The following is a 21,979-nucleotide window of genomic DNA, read 5'->3' on the forward strand; positions in this document are numbered from 1 at the left end:
TGCAAATAAATGTGAATTTTCCAAGAGTCAGCATCAAACCACAATGAATAGTCAATTTCTGTCACTCTCACAAGATAAAGACACAAGATATCTTTACATCTTTATGTGAAAATATCACATAAATAAATAAATACTTTTCTTGAATGCATTGCTTATCAAAAAAACCAAACTAAATTCAAAGGAAAAAAAGTAGATTTATGATTGTGAGATCTGGCATGGTCTACTAAGAAGAGGTGTGTAAAACACTAGGTTCTCTAGAGAATCTCAAAAAAAGCCTAAAATCAAAATCAAAATTTATGCTATGGAGAATCTGATGTCAGATGGACATCTGATGGAGAAATGCAACTGAGAGGACTAGAACCAAGAGACAACAGTCTCTTAACAGTGTAGCAGAAAGACACTGTTGAATAATGATAAGGTTTTCTCCTTGTATAAGAACTGCAATTAGATGATCAAACAGCTTCTCATTCCATAACACTTTTCCATTACTCAAAAAACCCCCTTTAACTGTGCCTAGAATTATCAAGGTTGGAAGAGACCTTTAAGATCAAGTCCAACTGTTAACCCAGCACTATCGCTGTAACCCATAAACCACTAAATCACTTTACATTGTCAGAACAGAGTAAGACACACCCAGCACTATGTGGTACTTTGAATGTAACTCAATGCTGTACAAGAAAGTGCTATCTCAGTACTTCCTGCCTCAAGAAAAAGACAAGAACAGGATCAAGCAAAGATTCACATGGACAAACTGTCTTGAAGAATTCCAGTCACTGAGAACTAATTCACTTTTGTATTAGTGATTCTAGATATAAACGTGCACTCTGTATATGTTCCATGCATTCATATTTAGCTCAAGAAGGTTTTGAGGACCCTCCAAGCAATGAGAAACTTGAAAAAATGCCCTGCCAAGCACTTGTCATTTCTCAATGTGCCAGCCACGGCATAATAGCTGGCATGGATAAGGACAAAGTAAAGACATCTGCTTTCAGTTACAAACGTACTGCTCATCAAAGCAAGTAATGGAAGAGTGTAATCAAAATGAGTGATTATCTATGTCTAGTATTATAAGAAGTCTTAGCACAGCCCATTTGATACATCTTTTTACAAAGACTGTTGTAGAATTGTCATCACAGACTCACAAGTTATTTAGTTATTCAGTCTTGTAAACAGAAAAGAAAAAGACTAAAATCTCTTTAACAATTCAAATCTAGAAACATATGATTCCTTGGTTGATACGAAACTCAAGAACTATTCTGGACAGGAACTTAGCTCCAGGAATACCCTAAAAGGATAAATGCTGTATGTGGTGAATTTGACACAAGAAGCTTACACCACTTTCTCTGATTCAAGCAATAGTAAGAACGCCATGGAAAGAAGCAGCAATGAGCAAGCTGCTAGCAGCTTACGATATGCCACCAACAAAGCTGGACAGAAGTCAGAAGCTGGGACAATTGCACAGCATCCAGAAGTCATATGTAAAAACATTGTGAGGGTAGTAGCATGATGGCCTCATAATTAACATACAACAAGCAGTTTATTATCAAAACTGCCCATTACTTAAGATTCTCAGGACACATAGAGTCCAAATGCAAGGACTGTTCTAATCTGCAAAACATCCCTAAGATACCACTGAAGGGACACAAACCAGTCCTCTCCTAAACAGCCAAAGTAATAGAAGTGCAAGGACCACATCCTCTCCTTGATTTTCAAAGAAAGCACCTGGCTTTCTTTCATCCAAAATTGGTTATGAAGGGTCCAGATTTATTGGAAGGTATGAAAGCTTTTTCATTCTACCCTGGAGATGAGAAATGAGGATTTATAACCACACTGAAGCAAGGACAGAATCCAGCTATTCTCCTTTTGGGTTAACTTTACCATTATAACAAGAAGCGCTTGGCATCTCTGTTGAATTTTGCTTCTCATTATATACTCAAACTTAAATGCACCTATCTCAGTGGATCTTTTCAATAGAAATTCCCAAATATCTTTGATCAGCAAGACACTAATACTGCAAAAATGTTCAGCAGAAAATGTTTTGGGCACCTAAATTACATTAATAGAGGAGACTTTTCCTCACAATCAAGTCCTGAACAGAAGATCTGGCCCCATTCAAGTACCTAATTTCCACATGTGGTCTTGGGAAGCTGATCAATGGCACAGCAGATCAAGTGTGTCCTCAAAACTCACAGTTACATCAAACAACCTGAACTGTACTCACTTTATGCTACAACTGCATACAACCTCTCTCTAGCCATATTCAACTCACTGATCTTTACCTTAGCCATAGAGTTTTCTGGTTCAACAGACAGCACTTTATTCAGATCCTCTATAGCTGTCTGGTAATTCTGCAGATGACTGTGTACAGTGGCACGACGCATCAAAGCTACAAAAGAACAAAGTATATTATCTATGTATTTAAAGGATAAAGTGAATAAAAATACACTATTTTTTCTAGATATGTTAAGTGCAGTTAAACAGTTTTTTAAATTCTCAGTTACTTCTATATTAGTAACAACTGTTTTCTTGATGATTTTTAATGATGCAATTTCATGTGATGTCTTTTGAGGCAGCAATCATGAATTGTGAAGCACCTTGTAATAGTTTCCAAATTTTCTCCCTCCACCCATGCAAATACAGTTAGCTACATTCAAGTCCTTGACTTCAGAAAGGAATAAACCAACAATTTTGATTGTCTTCATGTCACTTTTAAATTAATTTATAATTCAGTGTGGGTATTATGGAAACACTGCACAAATACAAGAGGACTTATAGTTATCATATGAAAAGCATGCTGCCATGTATGAATTCCCATTACAAATCAACAGGATGAACTGCACAAAACTTCACTAACCCCCAAAGAACCATTAAAACTGCTTTGGGAAGCCATGCTGTCTCCTTATTTGTACTTAGACCTCATCTAAAGCTCCATTAATTCAACTAACAACATGTACCATTTTATTTGCTAGAGGTAAAATAATACATTGACATTTTATTTTCTACTTTACCTTTTATGTTGCCAGGTTCCATATCTAGAACCTTCTCACAATCCTGCAAAGCACTGTCCCAGTCCTGAAGTTTGATTTCTGCTTGAGCTTTGTTATTATACACAGCTGCAGTCGGTATTACTGATATACTCCTAAAAGAAAGGGAAGATTGATCATGTCGGAGCTAGAAAACCTGAATCTAGAAACACTTCACTACTGTAAGCTGAAAACAGTACTACAGAAATATTAATACTGGTATTCTAACCACAGTAGTGTTTAGGGACTCCCTCCTGTAAGACCACAGTCAACAAAGTCAACAAAGAAGATTTACTGTTTTCAGAAGCCTCTTGCTTGCCAGGACTTAAACCTGAGATGTTGCAGAGGCTCGTCTGTAACTTAGACTGCTACCTCCTCCTGCCATCCACGTAGACTCCAACAAAACTGCCAAATGAAACATTTGAAAGATGAAGAGTAACTACACAACTCTGGGGATTATGATGAAAAGTATGGTGGTGGGGGAGAACACATGGGATTCTTCTTGATCTTGCTTGTAAAATGGAAAGACTCAGGTAGCAGTGGATGAATTGTCCAGGTCAATGTCTGGCTGCAGGGTGGTATTGTAGGTAGGGCTTTAGCTTCTGTAACAACAGAATCATCTCTGAGGAATAAGGACAGCTGGGATGCACATAACAAAATGGTGTAAAGGAATCTTTGCCAACAACCTTGCTAATAATGTTGCAAGGAAAACTAAACTGTGTTCACTGGAAAAAGCAGCAATAGAAGTGCCAGGAGGACAGCACATTGCAATAGACTCACACTTTCCTTGTGGAAAAAAAAGAAAACTTGGTTGGAGAACAATTTCAAATGCTTGTCTATAAATGCACAATGCATGGGAAAAAAAAAAATAATAAAAGCTCTATGCAGCTATGATCCCAGTGGGATAACAGATATGGTGGGATAATCTGTGCATGCTCTTTAGAAAGGGTAGGAGGGTGAGGGAAAAAGAGGAGATCCATTCTAGTCTAAACAGTGATTCAATGCGTGAAGGTTTGTCTTCACACAAGAGGAACAGGCAAGAGACTGACAAGCCAGTCAAGAAAGCCAATGGGTAAGAATAAGAGATCAGATTCTACATTTTCCATTTTTGTCATAGATGACCCCTTCAGGTTATTAACAATTCACTCCAAAATATTTTACTTTAATATTTGTTAACTCTAAGAAAATAGATTTCAGATAGAATTCGAAAAGTGACCAGTTAGAACAGCATGGTGTCACTATCATACGTTTCAGAAGGCATACAATGCCCCATAGACATCAAAAATGGAAAAACTCTCCATTAAAAAGGATTCTGTCTATCCTTAGTAATTAGTACCTCATTTATGTTCCAAAAGCAGACTTTTTACTTATTTTTATATTAGTATTTGTATTTTACGGTATATGAAATACAGCTATAAACTTTGTTTATGTCTGTGTAAAAAACCCAAAGAAAACGAGAAAGGTTTTAAGGCTGCAGGTCATGAAAAACAACAAAAAAAACCCATCACACATTAAATGCCTCAGTTAAGCAGACTGTGCTCTATAAATATCATTACAAGTGTGCACACACACACACACACACATATATATACATCTGTCTATATCAGTAACCTCCAGACAAAATTTCATAAGCTGCTCTACAAAACCCTGCCTCCTTCAGTGACAATATGAATGATACTTCCTAAACATAAATATGTTAAATATTTATTTTACTGCTGTTTCACACTATTTCTATTCATTATTTTCTCCATACTTATCTGCACTGACTACAAATGCATTAACCTTCTCATACTTTTATTCAAAGTTATCCCATATAATATCATAGCTCATTAATTATCTTCACATTTCATCCCACACTAGTGTCATATCATTACACTCCCTTATCACTGGTAATTAATACCCCAAGATTCCCATGTACCCTGAATTTCTAAATGACTACTTTGACACTTCTGATTTGTGGGGTTTTTTAAGTCCTTACTGTTTCAAAGCACAGAGTTAGACTATATTTGTAATTATTTAATTTCTCAACACTCTGACGATCCTTTTATTTTTGGAAACATGTCCTTGAATCTCAATGGTTTAAAAAAATCTGAGGAAGTTTGCGACACCTGTAAGATTGCATTCCATCACTATCTAGCCCCTTCTCGTCTGATAAATAAAAATTAATATCAGGATGGATCAGTGCCTTAAATATTCTTCTGTCAAATCTTTCTGCCCTTTTGAAAATAATCTAAATTGTCAATAGTTGCTTCAATAAAAAGTTGTTTCAATTATTAAATTCAATTAATTCAATTAAAAACAGCTTTCACAAGTAAGAGTCATTAAAATAAAAGAACACAATAGTATTTACTCACCGAGTGTAATATGTCACTGCTTCCACATAATCGCCAGTGGCAAAGGCTTCATTGCCCTTTTCTTTTTCACGAGTAGCAATAAAAATTTTCTCTCTCTTTGTCATTCCTAGCAAAAAATATTTCTACACAACTAGCAACTTGCACAGATGTAACCACAACAGTCAGATAAAATACTTTGAATCTCATAGTCTGCATTTTTTTTAAAGCACATGGCTTACTAAAAGACAAATTTGTATTTTATCTTCTGTAATAAAATACTAAACTCTTCTCATAGGCATACAATTCAGCATGCAAGAAAAAAGCAGTTGGCTAACCTCTACCATTTATTTATAATACCAGATTATGCTTTACTTCTTTACCTAGTGATCCCAACTAAAAATGAACATTCTAACTGTTTATTAAGCAAGACCAAATTTTTTTCAAACATGGCTTCAAACTCACTTGATGATCTAAGAACTTTTAGCATCTCTAGGGGCTGAAAAATAAAGGCACTTTAACTCTATGATACACTTTCTTAATTAGTGTTCATACTCCACAACACAGTACTACAACTAAAGAAAAATTATGTTTCTAAGACATTACCAGTTGTGTCAATTTTCTTTTCAATTGCAGCTAGACTTGGCCTGCTGAAGAATCTTGCTTTTGAGTTACTTTCTTCACAGTCTTCATCAATTTTAGAACATTCCTTTTCCACATCAAACCTTTAATTAATAGAATGACAAATTCAATAATGCTGCATAGCAAGACTCCTCAGCTGATAGAAAGGCATATTGTATTTTCATTATAAACCAAAGGAAAAGAGATAAAGCTGTGTTCAGTTATTGGTGACCAAGAAAAATCTCTGCCTATCTCCTCACTATCTTCCCCAAAAAAAGACAGGTATAATTTAAGAAACAGTATCATCAGGCTTCATCCCAGCCCTACCAAACATCCCTATTAACCTTGGCCAAAATAACTAAGAAACAGCTTCAAAGCAATTTATATAGTAAACTTGAGAAAAGTAGTCTCAAACACTTCAAAAGCTACTCTGAAGCAGCTTTTGAAAACAGTGTTTAGAAATGTATATCAAGAAATACTGCTGCTGTAGTACTGTAAATAAATACAGCAATAATCAATTCCTATGCTATAAAGAAATATTAATCTTGCTGCTTTTCTGTGTAAGGTACAATGAAAAATAGCCTTTTCACAATAATCTTGACAATATGAATAATTTATTTCTGAAATCAAGATACTATTTTGAAAAATTATTCAACTCAAAACCTTTTCACGTAAGGCTAATTGTTCTCCATTTTGAATCTGATCTTTTGCTAGCTTACTTTTACCTATTTATTATAAATTAACCACATTTCAAATAAATGTTTTTTAAAATAAGAAGTGAAACATTTTTTCTAAACATTTTGTTTAGAAATTGCCTAAACAATTATTTGAAAGTTTTTAAATTATCCTCAAAACATTTTAAAACCATGATAGGCTTTAAATTGGAAAATGTCTTTCAACAACTCTGTTGCAGTATACTCATAATCCAAAATAAATGAAGTGTTTCATGGGAAAATTCACAACCTGTACTATTATCAGCATACTAAAATACTTAAAGATTGTGTAAATAGATGTGTAAACAAAATCTCTACCATTAATTTGGAAAGATACAGTAGCAAGAGTAAAGAATAAATTAATAAAATAATAAATTGTTGCAGAAATTATTTTTATATTCTGATAATATTATTTTTATATAAGATTATTTTTATAATCTGTTTTCTTTGTCCACATTTGAGCAGGAAGGCATCAAGTTCTGAAAGATAAATGCGTGAAAATAACTAATATGCAAAACTTATGCAGAACAGGGTTTTTGATGGGGCTTTGGGGTATAGTTTCATTACCCAAACCCCAAAATATCCCCATCTACTGCACAGGAAATTTGTGCCTCTTCACTCTGATTCTACAGCATTATATTCCAGATTTCAGGAACTACAGAAAAGCTTCTACTATGTACAACACAAGTATGTGCTTTTTGCTTTCTGTGTTCAACAATTTGGGCATCAACCTGTCACGTAACTTGGGAGGTTGATGTGCCACCATTATAGGATGTGGAGTGTCTTTGTATCAGAGGTCCAGCCATTCTAAAATAGTTACTGTCTAAACCTCTATTAAGTGTAATTGCATTTGAGTAAACAGATGCATCTGCCTGAAGCTCATTCTTTGAGGTTAGTGGGGTTCAGTGCAAGAGTAAGTATTCATCGGTTTTGTTTTCAATGTAGAACTGGGACTTTAACTATAGAGAAGTCCATGTTTATAAGTACACGTTAAATAACCCTAGAGCAGCTTTTAAAAATCTCATCAATTAAGCAATTTTTATTTATTTTTCTGCTGATTTACTGTTTCACACAGCTTGTACAAAAGTATAGACTAACTCGTTCTCAGCTGTTAGTAACACAATGTGCCATTTGCATTTTAGCAGAATATTTATTAAGAAAAACGAAAGTTTCATCAGTGTTACAGTTCCCTAAAATGCTGACTTTAATGCTATGTCATCATATACATCATGATGTATACATCAACAGTGTATTTAAACAAATAAGTGAGATTTACTAGAAACTGAAATATAAGGGATTTAACATACTTGTCCCATTCACTATAATCCCGTGGTATGTTTTTCTTGCTTCGTTTGTTTTGCAATTTTTTGTTCTAAAAGAGAAACAAACAGTTATCTTGTAAGACAATTTGTTGCAGTGGAATTCACAGTGGTTCTTTTGGTTTGTTTCTGCAGTACATGCTTTCCTAGCAACCACACTACTCATGACTATTCTCAGCTCAGTCTTGAAAATGTAATTCATCTTAAAGAAAATCTTGATGCATTTCATACATCATTGCAATTTGAGGAGCTCCAATGTCTCACACTTTTTGTCCACTGTCTTGTCACATCACAGAGGCACTGAGTGAAACTTTCTAATTAGTATCTTATGATGCCATCTTCCCAAACATCCTTTCAACACAGCAAGGGAGAACTCAGTCTTTGGAAAACCCACCCTTGTGATGAGGTGTTTGACAATGAGATTAAATCAGTAACCTGGTTTTATGCTTCCCTTTCCCAAGAGAACCCAATGCACAGATTTTGGTAGTACCTGGAACACTCCCAACAAATCTGCAAATAAATTACTTCAAAGTAATGTCTGGACTTATTTTCACCATTTGTCCCTTCAATAAAGACAATTCCAAGATTATTTATATTCATTTTAGATTTTAGACAAGCTTCACCATTGAAGCTTGCCTTACCTAAAATGTATCTTGAGGACCTTCCTGCAACAATCAGTTCTGACAATCAGATTTGGCTGCCTTGTATCTCAACTCATCTCCTACACTAATGGACTCTACTTCCCTAGCTGTCACCTTTGGCATCTCTTCTACCTCTGTGATGAGACTATACTTCTTCTATGCCCCTCCCTGCTTATTGACTTCAAAATACTTAATAGCAAGGTGTGGTTCCAAACAGGTATTTCACAGTGGAATAGCCAGTTCAAAGTATTCCCATCTATCCTATCCTGGTCATTCAGTCCTCCTCTTACCTTGCAATCCAGCATTCACTGAGTTAGACCAGTGTAATTCTTTGTAGAGTTGCATATTTACAATTTTCTGTGTTTAAACAGTCTGATAGAGCTCACAGTACAATCCCCAAATATCTGTACCAGTTCAATTCAGCATGTGATAAACTGGACCAAAAAAATGACCAGAAGCTCCCTAAACTTGCTTTACCAGTGGTGACACTGTAACAAGGACATACTTCAGCAGCTGGATGTAAACACCTCAATTTACATAATGCAAATGTAACCCTTCCTGTAAACACTTCTGACTATATGTAATGTTAGGTTACACAAAATTTTGTAGTATATAACTCTAGAATTACTGTTAATGTTATGTCTTTCAGGAAGTGAGAGAAAATGATAAATATGTTTAGCGATCAGCACATGTTTAGAGAAGGTAACTCCTAAATATGCCTTCCTGAAACATGAATTATCATTATATATCCATCCTGGTATAAATTACAAATGTACTAATTTAATGAATATCAAGTATTTCTTTTCAACAAAAGTCCTTAATTTAAATGAACAAAACTACTGCAACTCTCAGAAGAAATTCTCATAAGGCACTTACTCTAATGCAACTCCAGCTTAGGAGTATGTATAAGCATGTACATTTAATGAATGAGGAAGAAACATTGACTCAAAAATCCACAATTAAAAAAATTCTAAGTCTCGTGTCTTTGAAATGATTGTAATCAAGTTGTGTTTCCAACAGAGTCAGGAATTTCTTGATCAGTAATATTTCAGAGGATCTCATCCAAGAAGCTTTGATGAAAAATGTACACTTACATGCCATGGAATTAAAAAAAAGACCTCTGTGCTTGTCATGTTTCCTGCCATAATTCATAATGTACGAATCCCACTGGGTTTGAAGCCCACTGAACATTTTCTGGATCAAAGACGAACACACAAATTGGCTTCAGTACAGGTAACACAATTTGGCCTTGGTTCTCCTGTGGGCCCTGTGTGCTGGCCTAAACATTACTATTCTATGGTTAGTTTTGAATTCAGAATATCCAAAACAACACAAAGGCTATTAGATACTATCACAGTGGATATTTATAACACAAAACTTGTATGCATTTTACATGCCCTGGGCTGTAGCACGAGGAGGTATTTGAGGACGCAAATCTTTCTGGAGTAATATTAGAAAACCATGTTTGGCAAAGGAGACTCAGCTGAAATCCCATCAATACAGTCTTTTGAATATCAGTATCTTTAAACACATGCTTTAGTTCTCTCCTAGATAAAATGAGGCAGCAAAAATAATAATTATGCAATGTGGTCAGTTAAGACAGTTCTGGGCAGCGTGACAGGAAAACAGGGGCACAAGACAAAAACTTCCACATTGTGTTATAGAGGCAGATATCGCATAAACTTCACTCTTTTCCAGTCCATTTTTGGAAAATCCCCACTATGGATTCACACCAATAAAAAGAAAACACACTGTATATAGAGTTATAAACTATCAGTGGTGAATAGAAATTACACCTATATATAGTATCAGCAAGAAAATCTGATTACAGACAAAACAAGAAAGATGCTTCCATTTACCAAACTTGTATCCATTAGTGCAATCCACTGGTTTAGGATCAATAATAATTTCCAGAATTGGATTCATTGAAAATGCTGATTTTTTTATGCATCAGATCAGATGAACAGTCTCCAACCAAGTATTAACATAAAATTATGGAAGGTTTTGTGGGTTTCTTTCTAGCAAAGAGGGTGATTTATCACAGTGATTCTAAACTTGATCCTACTCACAAAATTATATGATGCCAGTCTGAAAAATAATTATAGTCCCAACTGATTAGCCAAATGTTTAAAAACTGTAAGATGACACATAACTTTATCAGAAAGAAAGAAAGAAAAATAAGTTGATTATGTGTATTGTTCAATTTTTTTGAGATTTCATGTCACAGGTATAAATCTAGTGTATGCTATACAAACAGCTTCCTTTTATTCAGTAGGGATCTGGCAGTGATATAACTGTACTGCTGCTTAAAATGTTTCAGGCTTCCCTTCTCTCTTCCAGGACAGGTTACAGTTCCTTCAGAGGCCATCAGCTTAGACAAAAGGAATGGAAATCGCATACCACAGGTAAAGCATAAAGCTATATCTAGGTTTCCTGGGTAATAATGCTAACACCAAAATCTGGTAGGGAGAACTAAAGCTGAAGAACAAAAGAACAAAATTTGATCTGAAGACTGCTGTATGGTTTAAAGAAGGAGAAAAAAAAAAGTATTTTTATTTTATTAATTAATGAACATTTTGTCTTTGAATGGAGAACACATCATATTTAGTAACATGGTGCATCCTAGATTTCAAGATACTTTATGCTTCTATTCTATTCTATATTCAAGACATTTTATGCTTCTATTCTAAACTCGATTTATTGAGTTCACATGGTATTAAACCATTTTCTGTCCTAGGAGTTATACAGGACATGAATCAAGGAAAAAGCTATAGTGGCACAATCCATCTTAGCAAAATAGGACAGTCAAGAGGAACATACATTGCAAAATATGTTTACCAAATACCAAACCAAAGCATACCTTAGTCTCAGTACTAAAGACCTATAAAACACTTGCTGGAATCCACAGCCTCTTTGTATACTACGTAACAGAGACTGGCTAGCTATCCCAAATGTCCTGGTCCAACAGGATAAATAGATATGTACCAGCTGACAGTAAGAAGTAGTTTCTGACAATACAAGAACACAAATCAGGCATTTACTAATATATAATTATTCAAGAAAAATAGGAATTAGTAAGAAAGATCACATGACCTGTAAGGATCCCTTCATAACATTTCTGACTCACAAACCTCCAGAAAAGAACAATGCTTAATGAAGTTCCTATAGCAGTGTCGCAGAATTTCAAAGAAAATTTTGAAAACCAGACTGAACTGAATCCATGACAACACCTGACAATTCAGAAAAATCCCATACACACCTACTTGTCTGCCAATCCCTTCCGTAGTACCATATTTAGTATTAGCAAGAAAAGCTGGCCAGAAAAAAAAACTGATTTCAGGCAGATAAATAAACAAAAGAAAGAAAAACCCACCAAAATGTAAGGAAACTACTACCTGGGAAAAAACCACAAATATTTGTTCTGTAGTCATGAAGATTTGTTAAGTCTGCTTAAGGGCTAAATTAGAATGCTCTATGACTGCAGTGGGAAGGTATACACAAGGTATAAAATAAGCCAAATCAAAGGCTACATATACACCATCACTATCCAATACAGGAGTGGCTGTAGAGTAAAACAATTGCTGCAGAGGCTCCAACATCCACACTGTACAAGTTCCAGGGTGTTTATTTTGGACTGGCTTCTGACTGGCCCCACAGAACAAAAGCCTGCTGGCAGCTGGAAAAAATCTCCTGGCATAATTTCATCCAGAAGGAGCCTAGTTCACATGCTTAAACAGTACTTTGAAATAGGAATCGAAGAACAACAAAAGGGTGTTTAAGGAGATCTGCTCTGGCAGTGAATTCTTGATCAGAGTTAAAATATTATTACAATACACATGCCAGTACTAAGAAAGCATTTTTGTTTAAGCATTGGTCTCTTGCAAGGGAGCTTAAAGGTTTTCATTTTCTGGTTAACAAAATAAATCTAGTAAGAAAGGCACAATGATTAGAAGTTCATACATATAAAATCTCCCAGTTTTAGAAAGACCTACAAATAACACTTGTAATTAACACAAAAAACTTGAGATACCTGATTAGTGGAAAGGCAGCTGCTGGAACAACGAATGGGAGGCAAGTTATCTTGTCTTTCATTCAGTGTGTCTGTTCTCAGGAGCTGTGATTTTTTATCATCTTCATTCATTTCCGTCAGCCAGCTCTGAAAATAAATAAATAATATATTTTTACCTTAAGGCAGTAGAGCAATTATCCTTAAAAAGCACCACTCTTAATGGGGAAAAGCAATTAAGACAAAGAGAAATAGAGTTCTTTTGAATAAAAAGTGATCTACAAAAAAAAATTTGTAGATTTAAAATAAGCAGTTAAGGTTCAGTGACATTAAGCAAGAAAATAAATTTAAGAACTTAATCTTTTGATCATTTCCTCTTTTAATCAAATAACTACATTCTACTTAGGCACAAGAAGAAGATTGATACATCACAGTGATTGTATTATGGTCCATTATAAATTGATCCTGTACCATCAGTTCACTATTAATTGCTTCCCATTCTTCAGCTGTGAAATCAGAAGCTGTGGCTGCAGGCTTATCTTTTCTCAGAGCTCTGCTCCTTGGATCCAAATGCTCAATACGCTTTTCACAAACCAATGTAAGTTCAGGGTAACACCCCTCCTCACCAGACCTTTAAAATGCAAAGAAATAAATGTTATCAAAAAAGAACTAAACTGCACCACATCCTCCATGTTTCCCTCCATGTGTAGTCAGTACAGTGACTGCAGAAGACTATTTTCTTGTTAAATCCCATTTTTACTATCATCTAATATCGTTTTTATTTAAAAATTTCAGCTAACCTTCAACCATTTTCCAATGCCCACATACACAGTTCAAAATTATCACCACAGTGCTCATAAGAAACTCATGTCATTTACTGCAAAAGTTAAATAGGTCTGACATCTGAAATTGCTAGTCAGGCAACATGGATCATAAGAGAACCAAAATAGAGTGGCAGCATTTAAAAAAAACAGCTACCATGGAGTTACTCAAACCTTTTAGATGGTTAAAGAAGGACTTGGATTTCTAGTGTTATCATTGGCACGCTTTTAGCATGCTTACTTTAACTTTGTATGTTAGTTTTAAATTAGAAACTCACAGACAGGTTCAGACAAATAGAAAAGAGCTCCCTCAAACTTTACAGAACAGGAATATAATTATTAATGAAGGTAAAAAAATAAATTTACCTTAATACCCTGAGAATCTTTTCCAGGTGCTTAACATCAGTGCATTTTTCAATGAATTTGTAGTCCAGATGACTAATAGGTATTTGATACGTTTTAGTGGTTCCTTCACCCAGCAAATACGGTACTGACTCATCACCCATAACTAAATGTTAAAATAAAATAATAAAAAAAAAAAAAGTGATTCTGTAAGCTTCTAGTTACATTTTGAAGTAATGCAAATTTAAGGAATAAACTTGCTCAAACTTCACTCTCTCATGCAAGCAGACCTACAAAAGAAAAAATATCAGATTTGAAGGCCTGATCACATAAACTGTCCTTGACAAGAGGGTTACTGACAGAAGTATGAGCTGTGCTTTTTAAGAGTGTTATTTGCTTTATTATCTTTGTCTCCTATTGCCTTTTTGTTTATATTAAACCTTTTATCAGGCAAGTGAACCTTGTTTTTCACAAGAGTATGTAACTCTACCGCTTCTGCAAGTCACAACAATTCAGAAAGACCACTTGAAGAAAAATTGCCAATTTTTGCCTGCCACATTCTCTGGTTTATTTAACACATACCTGTTTACACCAAATGGGATAAGCATGAAGGAAAAGATAGTGCCTTTTTTCAGAGGGAAGACATTAACCAATGCAATGCATCTAAAGGAATGAGAATCTTTGGCTTCTGTGTAGACAAAATAAATTCAATTTTTGTTCCTCACTAACTGCATTTTCTGGGTCTCTGATTATATTACAGGACTAATCTGAATCTTTTCCAGTAAGTCGGTAACTGATGAAATGAGGGATTCAAATGGGACATTTCTGTCTCCCTGTACCTTTGATCTGGTCATCTACATCTTTTTCTGTTTTGATCACAAGTTCTATGTAGATTAAACTCTTTTTCCCCCCCTTTTATATAGTACATGAAGAGGGCAGTTAATTTTAAAGAAATATAATAAGGGCAACTAGCTAGTATGTGAAAACAACTATGTCTAGTTATAAACCAAATTAAAATAATTATGTTCTAATGCCTTGCATAACTACATATGTTAATTTGCAGTTGCACAAAAATGTTTACAATACGGTATATCACTTTAATAATAACTGATCATAATTAGGTGTTGCATAGAGATTCTGCCCCAAGACTTTACGGTTTCAGTACTGGAAAAGGAAGAACACATGTGGGAAGAGGGACGAATGCAGGAAGTAATTAAAGAACAGAAGAATTAAAAGCTCGTCACCACCGGCGGTTTTTCCCGTTTATTCCCATGGACGTGAGGGAGCTGGACCAGGCGACCAGGACTCCGCGGCTGTCCGGGGGCACAGCCCCGGCACAGCCCGGCGCGCCCCTCTCCAGTACACCTTCCCCACACGTGCCCCGCCCCGGATCAGGGATTTACCTCCAAGCCGGGACCCAGGCTCCCCTCACGCCCCGCCGGGCCCGGGGCAGCGCGGCCGGCCCGCGTGTAGCAACTGTTGCTATGTACAACATGGCGCCCTGGACACGGCGCTGCCCGCCCCCGGGATGGCCTGCCGAGGCTCCGGCAGACCCCGCCGGCTCCAGCAGCGACACGGGCCTCGCCTATCGTTCTTCGGCACCCACCTGCCCGGCGTCGCGCTGTCTCCGGGACGCGGCCCAGCCCTCACCGCAGCCGGGGTCCGCCCGAGCCCCGCTCAGGCCGCGCAGACGCGGCTGGCGTCAGGGCGGGGATCAGGGCTGAGGGGGGCGCCTGCCGAGGGCGGGCAGAAATACAGCACCCGGGGGTGCGACTCTAGCGAGCATCACCCTTGTGGTTTCAGCGCAGTATTTCACTCAGCTGAGATCAAGCGGTCCGCCTCCCTTCGCCGGTGTCCCCAGGCGCCCACACCAGCGGTGCCCGTGAGCCCTGCGCTCCCCCGGCACTGCTCTCCGAAGCAGATCCGTGACCCTTCCCGAGGGCAGCGGAGGCTCTTCGCCGCCTTTGTCCGGCAGCCAGAGGCACCTGGCGTGCCCGCAAAGGAGCCAGACCCGCCTCCGTTTGCCGGCGACCTTCGGCAGCGCTGCTCCTCCCTCCTCGTCCTTCTGAGCAGCCGTGTCAGTAGCCGACCTCTTCGTTCTGCTATGCAGGCACAAAGTGCACGCTCTGCAGGCCAGGCTGGTGAACCGACAGCAAGCGCGTAGTAAAAAAAAGTTATCGTTTATACCCGAGTGTATCTGGTTTCCAGGAAAAAATCTAGGCTTAATAGTATAGATCAGGTACCTAAGAAAATCTTAACCAAACAGCTCCAAAACAGCATCTTAGCCACTTCATTTATAAGCCAGTACAGTCATGCAGATCTTAAAAAAGATATTATTACAAAGATGAATTAAGCAAGTTATCTCAACAGCACCATTAGCAGCATCAAAACGGAGATCAGGCACACACACTCCAGAAGTATGTTGTAGTACCTTTTAGTGGTATTATGTAACACACATTCCAAACGGGCAGATGCAAAAAGTTTTGGCTCATCATTACAAACCCACCACTTATTACAGACCCCTGAAAAGTCATCTGAAAAGTAAAATAAGATCCCACTTTAGCTTTAGGGTGCTACCCAAATAATCTTTGTAACAGATCTAATTATTTCCTTGAAAACAAAGAAGTCAAACAGCACTTAAGAAATTTCTGTTTCCACATTGTTTCTTAATCTTTAACTTGCCTCCCTCTCCCTCTTCTTTCAGGAGAAATTATTTTTTTCACACTTCAAGACATCCATACTTTTGACATGTCCACAACTGGGTGCCAGAACTGGGTGCTCTGAAGTCCTTTAAGATTTTCTTGTTTGTAATCCAGATCTGTTTCAAACCTAGCCTTCTTGTGGGAACTGACAATGGTCAAATAAGAGATTTTTAGGCTTCAGGCATTAGCTTGAGCCTGTGTGAAATTAAGTCACGTAACTTTCTCACTCTGGTTTAAGAAATCATAAGGAGGAATCCAAACAATCCTTAGAGAAGGAAAACAACTTTTGCAGGTGTTGTCGCCTTGTTTACTTGCAAGAAACAGTCAAGGGGTGTTGTTCCTAACTGTCCAATGATGGTGATGTGTTGGTTTAACAACCAATTAGAGTTTTATTTTTTGGACCTTCTTTGAACTGTCTATAAAAGAAGATCTGAAAGAATAAAACTTGCCCTCTTTTGCAACCAAGGCTAGAGAGTCTGTGTCGTACTTTCGCCGTTAATAATATAGTGCGATACCTTCTATTTATTTTCAGTGGAATTTATTCAAACCACAGTTATTTTATGGAGTTCACAGGAGTCCAAAAAACATTTAGCAAAGTTAAAATGGAAATAAAGTTTAGATAACAGTAATGAAAACAAAGATAACTCAAAAAGAATACAATTATCACTGAATTTAAAAACTACTGCGTACTTTGACTGCAATTTAAACAACAGCTTTAGAAATATATTGCTGTAAGACCATATAGACAAAATTTAGTATTACTGTAAACTTTAATATTTCAATCTCTTAAAACACAAATAAGAGTGTGCATTAACACACAAAGAGTTTTACAGAACAAAGTTATCAGAAAGATTACATCATTAAGTCACATGATGTCAGCAGACATCATCGAGCATCAAAAACTACCACTGGAATAATAAAGTTAAAGAAAAAAATATGCTGTGGTTGAAAAAAAGATGGGCAGAGGAAAAGAGACTGTGTAAATCTAGTCACAACTATCTACATTAAGTATTTAAAAAGCCATCTTTAATAAGATGTTAAATAATATCAACAATTCACAGTACGTTACCCAGCAGTCTATCATAATTTAATGTATCATACTGCATATAGAATATGCATAGTGCATAGAATATGAAAAAAAAAAGAGAAAGTGCCAGAAAAGAAATCAAGGTGCCAAATCACACTACAGATTGTGCTATACTAGTTTGTTCTACTGTTCTGATTTTTGACCTTGAAGAATTGTTATGTAATTATTTGAGTCTTCTATTCGGTTTCCCCTTGTCTCCACCCACAGCTTCCCAAATGCATTCAAGTGCACTTCTAAAAGGATACATCTTTTTGTCCTTTTCTTGTACATTATTCTGTAGCCACATTCTCTGCACCTGATAGGATCTCTTGCCTTTATTTCATTTTCTGTATGACATTCTGATGTTAAGGAGGAAGAAAAAGGAAGTGGGAAAAGAAAAACAGCATTGTTAATGCACAGATAACTTTGAAAAGTTGTAATAGTCAAATTCCTATTTGTGGCAAATAAACATAGCAAGTGTAATGAATCTGTATCAAGAGCAATGACAACAAGATACCGTGAAAAAAAGAAAAAGAGAAAATAAAAAGCACGCCTCACTTACTTTAAGATAAAAGAGAATCTTGCCAAAAATCACCCAAATATTATTGCACAGAGCACATTCCACACTTGATACTAAACTGTCTACTAATGAAAATTTCAGCTCATCCCTAGAAAAGCCAGAGTCTGTTTTCTTAAAGGACAAAATATTACAGTGATTCTTGAAAATCACAAATTTTTAAGTTGTTGATTTATCTATAAGTAAGAGAGAATTTGACTCGTGTACTTCAGTGAAAGCTGAATGCCCTTGCAGCACTCTCTATAAAACACATAAAGACTGAGGAGCTCCACACAGCAACACAAGCTCTAGGGAATTACCTCCACAACACTGCATTGTACCCCATATATGTGCTACCATCAATGCATAAAGCTTTAAACATCATCAGCATATACACTGCAACTATTTTTATCTATGTACCCTTCACTATAATGACTAAACATTATTCATTATTAAAACACTGAATCTCCAGTAATAAGTAATACAATTTTTTCTTTACAGTTTTCTTTACCTCCACAAATGTAAATCATTGGCTGCTGCTTTGGAGGCTGAACATCCTTTTGTGTATCCATGTTCTAAAACAAAAAATACACAACATTCACATTAGCTTGGGTTTGGTGGGTTTGTTTTTGTTTGTTTGTTTGTTTTTGTTTGTTTTTTTAAAGGCATACACAATCATTTTAATATCTCAAGCTACGGGTAACAGAAGAGGAAATCACTTCCTTAAAAGTAAATTCAAACAAATCCCATTCATATTTGATACACAGGACATGGGTTAATTCAGGTTGAAAGAGACTTCAGAAAGTCATTTAGTTCAACTTCTTAAAAGCAAAGTAATATCAGGTTTCACAGAGCTTTACCATTCTGGTAGAGAAATCCTCCAATGACGAGGACAGCACAACATTTTCTATTAAACAGTATTTTAAATATTAAAGACCAATGAGTAATATTTTCTCTCCTCCTTCCTGCCAATGTTAAGAATACCCTTGCTGGAAATATAAAATACGATAATTTCTTATATATCACTCATGTAACAATGGTGCTAACAAAGATGGTAAGCCTTGTCATCTTTCCTTCCCCTCTGACACACTACCTCACCTAATACACTTTTTGTTGTTCTAAGGTATTAGAAATACTGGGAACTGACTGTGGGTACAAGAGTAGCAGGAATTAAAAAGCAAAAAAAGACCCCAAACAATGTGGAGCCATAGAGATGAGATTTGACTCCTCAAATCCTACCAAATCAAGAGTGATAACTCAATGCTATTCTTCAAACACCTCTTAATGCCCTATAATGGATTTGACTGTTCACTTATTTGAAGACAAGTATTTCTTCATGACATCAGACTAAATAGTTACATATAATCCACAAACACCCTACCAAGCTTTAAGTAATCCTATCCTAACATGTAAATGTACTTGCAACCATGAGTTTTAGGATGGTTACTGAACATAGATAAACACTTTTTTTTCCACCCAGTGCAAGTCTAGACAAGAACATGAATATTTCCTATTAGGTTTTTTGAGGCTGCTGTTTTCTGTTTTGCTGTTCTGACACAGAAGACAAGAATCTCCTAACCCTTATGCCAGTAAAAAGCCTTCTTGATGCTTATGAGAATGACTCTCAGATGCTTTTGTTTAATATTACAGCATAGATTATTTCCCTCATCTTCAGAGTTTGTTTCAGCATAAATTCAGCTGGGAAAACTATGATACTGAAAACAGGACAGGGACATATCATACTTTAAGAGTCTGATGAACACTTGGCAAACCATCTTGTTAAAACTCTCACTATGTCACCCCATTTAAGAGAACTGGAAATAATCCATTAAACTCTACAGTTTACATGTATGCTACACCATAATCGTAGTGGCATCTTAACTTACACGTGCTACAGGTTTTTTGTGTCAGCACATTGCAGTAAGATGTGAGCAGTCACCGATTAGCACTGGAAAACAGCAGACTCTTCTAAAACACAGAGCTGAACTAAGGAGGATCACAGCTGTAGCTAAATAACTTGGATTAGTGCTGCTTCTGCAGCAAAATTATACTGCTGCTAAGGGCAGTAAGGGTGTTTTGCAGGGAGGTGCCATAGTTTAGCGGGCCTTCCCACACCCTGCAGCCCTAAGTGCCACCAAGCTGAGAGAGTCAACAGGCCCAGTGATGCATCGATATGTGCTGGGGTGCAGCCAGACTCCATTGCAGAGATGTGAAGGTACTGTGTGCCAAGAGCACCTCACTGAATCACAGAATGGGAAAGGCTGGAAGGAACCACAGCGGGTCATCTCATCCAACCTCCCTGCTTAAGGTGGATCATAGCACATGGCACAGGAGTGCACCCAGATGGCTCTTGTGTATCTCCAGTGAGACTCCGCAACCTCTTTGAACAATGTTCCAGTGCGCAGTAACTGGAAAGTAAAGAAGTTCCTCCTATTCAGGTGGAATTTCCTGTACCTCAGTTTCTGCCTGCTGCCTATTGTCCTAGTGCTTGGCACCACCAAGAGGAGCCTGGCTTTATCTCCTTGGCACCCCCTGCTTCAGATTTTTACATATTAATGAGGTCCCCTCTCCAAGAATCTCTCATGCACCCGTAAGAGAGGTCAACCCATTCCTTCACGTCCCGCAGAGCTCACGAAGAAGGGCAGACAGCCCTTCTCACAGCCCATGGGCCCCAGGCTCCCCACCCGGCCCCAGTTCCGACCTCTCCCACCGTCCCGCGGGTCTGGCACGCAGAAGCGAATCCCACGAGGCTGGTCCCGGCCTTCCCCTGCCCGCTACGGCCACACCACCACCGCCCAGCAGCGAAAGGAACACCCAAAGGCCCGGAGCAGCCCCGCGCCGCTCGCCGATTCCCGCAGCTCCGCCGGCCTCGCCGCCTCCCCGGCGCACGCTGATGACGAGCTCCCGGCGCCGGCGCGGGCGGGCCGGCCCTGCTTCCCCCCGCCGCCAGCTCCGGCCTCCGCGCCATCAATAGTAATGAGGCTGAGAAAGTAATAAATATTCAGGTCTGGGTGTAAACCACTTGGAGAAAAAAAAAAAAAAAAATAGGAAAAGGCACATAGATTGTTTTAAGACGCGAGCTTCCATATGAATAGCAGTGTCAGTTGTCAATGAAGAAAGTAGGCAGCTGCGTGGCTGGGTAAAATCAGCCCCAAGTACCCGGTGTTTTCATTCTTTTATTTAGCTGTACTCAACAAACTCGGGATAGAGAATGCCCCGCGTCAGGTCTGGTCATACAGCGGCGGAGTTTTAAACCACCGAGGTGTTTTACCTCAAGGTCCTCTTTGTTTTCAGAAGCATTTTACTATAATTCGTGGATAAATCCGGCATCTGGGTATTTTGATGCCGTGGTCGGTATCATATGTACCCACACGAAGCTAAACTTACATACTACAAACATGCATTTCGCACATTTTAAGTGTATGGTTCCATTATAAAAGAAGTTCATATGTCTGCGCATCCCAATGTACTGAACTAAAATAGTGCAGGCAAGATTTGAAACTACACCGGTTGCTCTTTGTCATGCTCTTTGGCGGTAGGAATTTTGAACCTTCGACTGAGCTTGTAGAACTAGGTATCTTTGCTTTATTTCCCCCCTCCTCCTCTCCAATGTTTAACGAATACTATGTTTTGTGAATATATCAATTTATATTACTAGATCATTCAAAGGTTCCCTAGTTTAAGGAAAGGTCTCCTTCTGTGTCTGAATACTGAATAAAAATTGTTTCCTAAGCATCCAAATTAATACGGATGAGGTTTAATCAGTTGTAATTCATTGATCTCCTACCAGCAAATCACCTTCATATATGACTTGTAACTTACATAAAATGATCTCTGGT

General features: G+C 37.5%; 2 protein-coding genes across 3 annotated transcripts in view; both read right to left on the reverse strand.

Annotated features, from left to right (window-relative positions):
• Positions 1-15,819, reverse strand: part of SPAG1 (sperm associated antigen 1) — a 38,108-nt gene extending 22,289 nt beyond the window's left edge. Inside the window, exons 1-9 of one of the 2 annotated variants that reach the window (XM_014254084.2) lie at positions 15,423-15,819; positions 13,841-13,982; positions 13,125-13,284; positions 12,678-12,803; positions 7,995-8,059; positions 5,960-6,078; positions 5,378-5,483; positions 3,009-3,139; positions 2,280-2,386 (exon numbers count right to left, since the gene is read on the reverse strand). In XM_014254084.2, the coding sequence (XP_014109559.2) occupies positions 2,280-2,386; positions 3,009-3,139; positions 5,378-5,483; positions 5,960-6,078; positions 7,995-8,059; positions 12,678-12,803; positions 13,125-13,284; positions 13,841-13,980 (954 nt within the window). In that variant the 5' untranslated portion in view covers positions 13,981-13,982; positions 15,423-15,819. Of the gene's footprint in view, positions 1-2,279; positions 2,387-3,008; positions 3,140-5,377; positions 5,484-5,959; positions 6,079-7,994; positions 8,060-12,677; positions 12,804-13,124; positions 13,285-13,840; positions 13,983-15,219; positions 15,276-15,422 lie in introns of those variants that run through there. The other variant, XM_088065260.1, reaches the window with a different exon arrangement.
• Positions 15,820-17,034: 1,215 nt separating this feature from the next.
• Positions 17,035-21,025, reverse strand: POLR2K (RNA polymerase II, I and III subunit K). Its single transcript, XM_005516988.2, has 4 exons — positions 20,842-21,025; positions 18,652-18,715; positions 17,851-17,943; positions 17,035-17,426 (listed from the first exon to the last, which is right to left on the reverse strand). Exons 2-4 carry the CDS (start codon positions 18,710-18,712, stop codon positions 17,404-17,406), a joined length of 177 nt encoding a protein of 58 aa, XP_005517045.1. The 5' UTR covers positions 18,713-18,715; positions 20,842-21,025; the 3' UTR covers positions 17,035-17,403.
• Positions 21,026-21,979: the final 954 nt, after the last annotated feature.

The sequence above is a fragment of the Pseudopodoces humilis genome, chromosome 1, assembly GCF_049639895.1.
Source record: "Pseudopodoces humilis isolate 2021_Gansu_Grassland_sample_001 chromosome 1, ASM4963989v1, whole genome shotgun sequence".
Lineage (NCBI taxonomy): Eukaryota > Metazoa > Chordata > Aves > Passeriformes > Paridae > Pseudopodoces > Pseudopodoces humilis.